Source organism: Buceros rhinoceros, unplaced genomic scaffold, assembly GCF_000710305.1.
Source record: "Buceros rhinoceros silvestris isolate BGI_N320 unplaced genomic scaffold, ASM71030v1 scaffold15989, whole genome shotgun sequence".
Classification (NCBI taxonomy): Eukaryota; Metazoa; Chordata; class Aves; order Bucerotiformes; family Bucerotidae; genus Buceros; species Buceros rhinoceros.
In genome coordinates this window covers 40,455-47,175 of record NW_010429885.1, presented here as the reverse complement: position 1 = coordinate 47,175, position 6,721 = coordinate 40,455, and the positions used below count along the sequence as shown (strand labels likewise).

At 44.4% G+C, this 6,721-nt stretch overlaps 1 protein-coding gene across 1 annotated transcript in view; it reads left to right on the top strand.

The window, feature by feature from the left end:
* Nucleotides 1-893: 893 nt before the first annotated feature.
* LOC104499347 (lysine-specific demethylase 2B-like) overlaps nucleotides 894-6,721 on the top strand; it is a gene marked incomplete at both ends in the record, with an annotated part of 32,798 nt that continues 26,970 nt past the window's right edge. Inside the window, 2 exons of the mRNA XM_010142840.1 lie at nucleotides 894-987; nucleotides 1,829-1,982. Of these exons, the coding sequence (XP_010141142.1) occupies nucleotides 894-987; nucleotides 1,829-1,982 (248 nt within the window). The remainder of the gene's footprint in view (nucleotides 988-1,828; nucleotides 1,983-6,721) is intronic.

The window sequence follows — 6,721 nt, the reverse complement described above, 5'->3', positions numbered from 1 at the left end:
CCCTTTGTTTTTTTACCAATCCCCTCCCGGTACTGTTTCCATAACCCCCCTCAAAAAAAGCCCCAAACCAAAACAAAAAAAAAGCCGTGAAACGGAGACCGGAACAAGGAAAAGAGGTTAGTGGGTTAAGTGGTGTGTGTTTCCTGCGTTTGCAAAGGTGCCTATAGTGAGGAGGGCGGCTGTAATTCGGCCATTAGTTACAGATGGTGGCTGGAGGCTTGAGATTCATGCAGCAAGATCAGAGCTCTTGTATCTCGTTCCAACGATGCCGACTTTAAACTGCTTTGAAAACCTGAATCAAGACGGCATAAAAAATAGTGGATTTGATGCTTAGCGATGCTGCCAGCTGTTTCCTTTATGTGTTTCAATGCAGAAATGCCTAGAAATGTGAACAAAAAGGAGTTAATTTGCAAAACAAGGTTTCTGTCCCCCAATCCTTGCAAAAATGGCATTAGTGGCAAGTAGGTAAAGAACATTCAGGAGGATTTATGAGCAAATTAGATTTTGGAAAACTTTGCTCTTTGAAGCAATTTGTGTACAACTTTTGGTGAAGGTTATGTCTGAGAAGCGGTGAAGGAGAGCGTTAAACAGATCACCCCGGGGACTGGCAGTGCCATAGGAATATTTGTGAGCAGCATAACTTTTAATGTTTTTCTGTGCCTTAACTCTGAAAGCTTTCGTTCCTGTTGTATGAAGAGCAAACTCCAGCACGGAGATACGCATTTTTCAGCAGAAACCTAGTTATGGTTACTTCACGAGACAAATCACAGCCCTGTAAATGCAGAAACTCAATTGGTGGCAACAGTATCGCACATGCAGTTAACCTCTGCAAATGAAGATGTGAAAAATACTGTTTCAGGCTGATCCATTTTTGTCCTTCCCTCTGCTTACAGGTACTGTTTGATGAGTGTGAAAGGATGCTTCACTGATTTTCATATTGATTTTGGTGGCACTTCAGTGTGGTATCACGTTTTCCGCGGGGGCAAGGTAGGTGAACCTTGTTTGATATTTCATTTTATCTCTCTGTGCTTCTTATGGAGGGGAGGCCTTGCTTTCTTTTATTTTTATCCTTTTTTTTTCCCCTCTTTTTTTGGGGGGGCGTGGTCAGCCGTCAGTCTATTTCATCTGGCTTTGCTGATGGACATGGAGTTTGCTGAACTGGGAGGACACCATTCACCGTTACGAAACAAACAAATGATTTCTGTGAAATACCAGCTGTTATTTGCTGTTGGTGGTGCTTTTACACTTTCTGTTGCTGTGTGGTTTAGAAGTGTCTTTCAGTTACAGTGAGTGTGTGGCTGTGTGTACCTTGGTTGGGTCAGCGTGCCCTCGCAAGTCTCCTGCTGTAGCTGAAATATTACAGGATGCAGAAGCGTTAAAATATGGCTGCATGCACATCTTTACTGTTTGAGGTTGCTTTTCCCAGTTCTAGCAGAGGCAGTGCGTGGTGGGAACTGGCATAAACAGAGCAGACTGAACACCTCGGTGGTACCGGCACTGCTCATCTACATAGTCCGGTGAAGTTGTACTCAACCAACGCACCGTTTCGAGCTGAGAGTAAACCGTGCTGGCATCTTCAGAGTAAGATGTTTCATGGGAGAGAGATGGCGATTGACAGTTCCCTTACCGCTTCCAGCACATGGACTAATTGCTCCTGCTGTCTGCTCCGTGCCTCTCTGTGCACCACCTGGAAGACACGTGTTTGATGCAGAAAGCAGGCTCGGTGCTACGCGTTCGTTTGTCTGATACGTGATCACCTTGTTGGAATCTCTCAGCTATTTATTTCTGTTGACAGTTGGTAATAGTTAAATCTTTGGTTTATTTTTAGATCTTCTGGCTGATTCCGCCTACTCTGCAGAATCTAGAACTTTATGAAGAATGGGTTCTCTCTGGAAAACAAAGTGATATCTTTCTGGGAGACAGGGTGGAACGATGCCAAAGAATTGAGCTGAAGCAAGGCTATACGTTCTTCATTCCTTCAGGTATCGCTTGTTAACTGACCGGGTTTGGAATTGCTGGAATTGTGTTTGACTCACAGTTCTCTGTAAAGTAATTCTTTGTATCTAAATGCCATAGTGACCTCTGTTTGCTGTGGCAAAAGAAAGGCTGGAGACTGAATGCACTGAATTCTCCAGAAACTGCCCCATCCAGACGGATGAAAACTGTGCTGAGGAAGCGTGTGCAGCAACCACTTGTGCTGTACCAGGGAAAGGGAGAGAGGCCTTGGGTCTCTGGGACTGTCAGTCCACATCGGAGTCAGGCTGACTGTTGCTGTGGGCTTTCTTGGAAAAGCATTCTTCTGTTTTTGTGGTCTCTTCTGGCAGGTTTCACCTGCAGCTCAGTAACCTGCTTCTTCACCTCTGTCTGTAACCAGAGTGGGGCTCGATTCCCTGATACAGCCCAGTGGATTCCAGTATGTGGAAGAGCAGGTGCCGCCTGCCCTCAGGGTTGCTTTCTGGGGAAACAACTTTATTTTATTGTCATAACTCTTCAGATTTTCTGCTGGTGGAGATTGTGCTGAATCTGGACCTCTTCCAGTAGCCCATCCACACTTAATTTTTACACTGCTGCCCACCTCAGCAACTGTGTTGCATGATTCAGCCTCCTTTCGCCAAGCAACCAAACAGTTGCTGCTTTGAAAGCTGGTGGCTTCAGCCCTTTCTGCTCCTGCCTGAACTGGGTTAAGGATGGTGCAATCTGTAACACTCGTCATTGAAGGTGATATCAGGCTTTGCTTTCTTCAACTGTTATTGGACCATAAGTTTGTTTATAATGGTATCACAGATTGCTCTGAGTAGTGGATCTTACCAGGGACATAAATACAGGCAGCCTTTCCATAGGACAGGAAGGCAGCTCTAGACAGCTCTGGAATTACTCCGTGGAGATAGGATTATTATTTTTTAATCCAGGAGTCAGAGGGAATGCAGGTCATGTGAAGACAGCGACAATGTTCCTGCCAACCAGGGAGCGTTGATAATATCAGTTGAAGGCCATAAATTGGCACATTTGTATTTGATAAGAATCAGCCTGGGAGGTGACAGGCAAAATGACTTTGAGGGTGGAGGAGTTAATCCATTAAAGGAATTGGGTCTTCCCTTGAAACAGGTCAGAATGTGCCGTCTCTGTTTGAACTGGGTGTTTGTGCCTGTGCTGTTTGCTTAGATCCCATTGCTGCATCTTCCTATTTATCTTCCTTCCCTTGTGAAGAGCCTCCTACGAGTAAGACTTTCTGCATGTTGGTTTAGTCATGCTCGGCAGCTGGAACACAGCAAGTTGTGGGAGCTTCTGCAGGATACAAGTGGAACATGGTGGCTGAGGTGAAGCGATTCCAAATGGGATTTTTGACTATAGTTTCTGGGTTTTTAGGAAAGCCCAAAGTACAGAAACGCCAATACCTCAGACACTGCAGGCTCTGTGCCGCGTTTGAAAGGCATGTATGAGTAATTCCTCTGTAAGACCTCATGGATTCCAGGGTTTTTGCTCTGCTTTATTTTGGTTAGAAAACTTACTTGCAAATCCCTTATTTACATGAAAGGGCATTATTTCTGTGTTTGCTTTGAGAGCAGGGAAATGCCTAATTAAAGGCTGTTCCAGGTCAGCGAATCCAGCATAGCTGTGTAAAACTGATCAGTTCCTATGCCCTCTTTGCTCTGGTTCGTGTGTGTATCACGTTAGTTATGGTTGGATGTGTTTTGTATGTACTTCATAAGTGTTCAGGTTCTGATAATAGGTGCCTGTAAAACCAACATGTCCCATACTTGCAGTTGAGCCTGATGAACCCTTCACCAATTCATCTATGAGGAAAATACCTTTTTCTTAGAGGTCTGGTCACAGTGTAGAGCGATACAGCTAGTACTCTGCTGGACTGTGAATGGGAACGTTTCAGCAAAGGACCTGTACCATAAGATATCCCGCTCTGCTCCTGTTCACAAGTTTTGGGGGTGGTCCTAGGAATGCGATTATACCATTGCAGTGTAAGGATGAAGGAGGTGGAGGAGACTCTGTAGCAAGACACATGAGAGAGTGAGATCATGGGGAGGTGGAAGATCTCTCTGAGAATCTAGGATCAGCAATAGATCCAGCAAATCCCTGAAACCACAAACCACTTGGACAGGAATTGGAATTATTCTTACAGAAGGTGTAATTATAGTGTAAATATAGGCTCACCAGAGTCTCAGGGTATTTTCCTCTCCATCACTGCCATCATCCTTTCAGGATTAAGTTTAAACCAGGTAATTTCTACCTGTTCTTCTACCTGCAAAGTGCCAAGAAGCACAATCCCAGCTGTGGTATTGAGGAGAGATCGAGCAAAGTATTATCAGCACCATGAGTTGTTATGGGCCAGAGTACGTCTTGCAGCATTTCAGGAGTCTCTCCTAAGTGTCGGGTGGGGGGGAGTAAGCTGGGATTCTGAGGGACACCGTGTCTGGGTCCTTGTGTGGCAGGCAAGTTGTGCTCCTGATGGCCCCAGGGGGCTTCTCCAACCAAGTGATGCACTGTTACACGTTCTCACCTCCCACTTTACCAGTTCCCACTGATGAGTCAAGGATGATCAACTCTGGTAAAGTCTGCAGTGAAGGGATAGAATCAACTGGAAATCTGGCCTTTTCCTTTAATATGGTTGGTTAAGCCGATGTCATTGTTGATGAAGTACTACATGCCATGCTGAGGTTTATGGCCAGATGTAGATTCAAGATGTTAAACCAGCTGAAGGTTCAAGAGGGAAGGAAGCTATAGCTACTACCACTGTTAGTGAATGGTTATTATTTTTCTGTAGAAATCTTGACTGTTGTTTTCCCAGGATGGGAGAGAACTTGTCCTTCCTTATGCAGGAAGACATTAGTAGAGATTGCAACAGCCCCAGAGTGTTTGCACTGTGTACGTTACCATGAACAGTGTTGCATCTCTCACATTAAGTGCTCCAGACAGATGAAATTTGGTCAAGGTAGCAGGTATCTTGCCCTGGTGTAGCACACAGTGGATGCTGTGTGTCTGACCCACCTGCCAAAGAGAAGGGAAATTGTTACAGAGTGTGCTTCTCTCTTCAGGTACAAACTGTGATGATCTGGAAGAGGAAAAGCATAATCTCAGTGCTCAGTTACTGTCTCAGGAAGGAAACAACAGCATTTTATCAGTCACAATCAAACCTGGAGCTTGTCCACTACTATGCGCGCTGTAGCTCCGTTCTGGGTGTCCAGGAGTGACTTGCAGGGAGGATGTGTGAAGTGTTTGGAGCCCGCTGCGGTGGTGTTACAGAGAAGTACTTCAGATTTCTCTCATCACTGTGCTAGGGACACACAGAACCAGTGTTTGGGCAGCATCCCAAAGATCTCCACCGCTCAGGGTTACTGTAGGCACATGTTTCTGGCTGTGTGCAGCCACTCCTTCTCTTAGGTCCCTATTGCTCCCCTACAGCCTGTTGGAAATTCTGCTCACAGAGTTAAAGCCAATGTGTTACCCAGTTCTTTAATACCGTAGTACTTCTCCTTTTACTTTATGCGTTTTTCTCTGTTTACATCACTGCATTGTGTATTATGTAATGGGGCCAGAAGGTAGCATATCTCCAGATCCAGGAGGATGGCAGGCTATTAAAATCGGGGTAGTACATTTTTTGCAGGCAGTTGTGTGTAGCTGCCTGGCTATTTTTGGTTGCTGGTAGCTGTTCCCATTTTGGGAGCTTCCAGTGCCATTGGTGAAAGCGCCATGCCTGGAACCTTAAGGGACCAAGCAATGAAGATCAGTGGACAGGACCAGAGAGGAGAGTTTTTTGCCTTGAGCTTTCGGGTAGAATGTGATGGCATAACGTTGGATTTTTAGTTCTGTTCCTCTGTAGTGCTCTACCTAATTCTTACCAAATGATGGAAGATGGAGAGTTGCTGTATTACTTGTACTACCAGGGCAAAACAACTAAGTTTTTTAACTTTTAAAATGAAAACATGTTTTCTGGATATATTTGGTTGTGGGCACTGTTATGAAGTAATCATTCATCTTTTGAGTGAGAGAAATGATGTTTCATTTGCTGCCAGTGCCCACCCTAAGGTCTTTAGTCACCTTTGATATTTGAGACCTACATATTTCATCTTTTCCAACCCATGCTGCTGAGGATTGCAGGGAAGTCTGATTGCCTTCTCTATCACAAAGCCAAATACCTGTTCAGTTACTGGTGGAAACAGAGGCACCATGGCTTTGGCTTGGAGCTTGTAGGCTGTTTGCCCCATAGCTGTGTAGGTTAATATTCTTTTTTGTTTTTCTCAGATGGATGATTGCATCCTTGAAGATACAGTAGGAATTTGCAGGTTCCTGAAATCTTCTAACAAGTTTGCCATGTTTAATAATACTTATTTTATAAAATTCGAAAGATAATGAGATCATATCTTTCTTTTAACTGTGCAGAAAAGCTTTTGTTACTGTTAATTTCACCTTCTTGATTTACTAGAGATAATAACATCTAAATAGTCAAGTGTGTCTTAGGAGTGGTGGAATAGTTTGTCACTGTAAATCAGCTATTTCTGCTCAGTGTTGGCTTGGTTTCATAAACTGGGGTTTATGAAGGAAGAATGAGCTAGGCCTGCCTTCACTCAGTCCTTACCAGTGTCCACACAGGCTGCTTCGGAGCTGATCACCCACGAGGAAGAGTTTTCTAACTCATGGCTAATCCTCAGAGCCGCACACTGTATGGCTTTCTCTCATCTGTAGAATTTAATTGTTGCTTTAGATAATG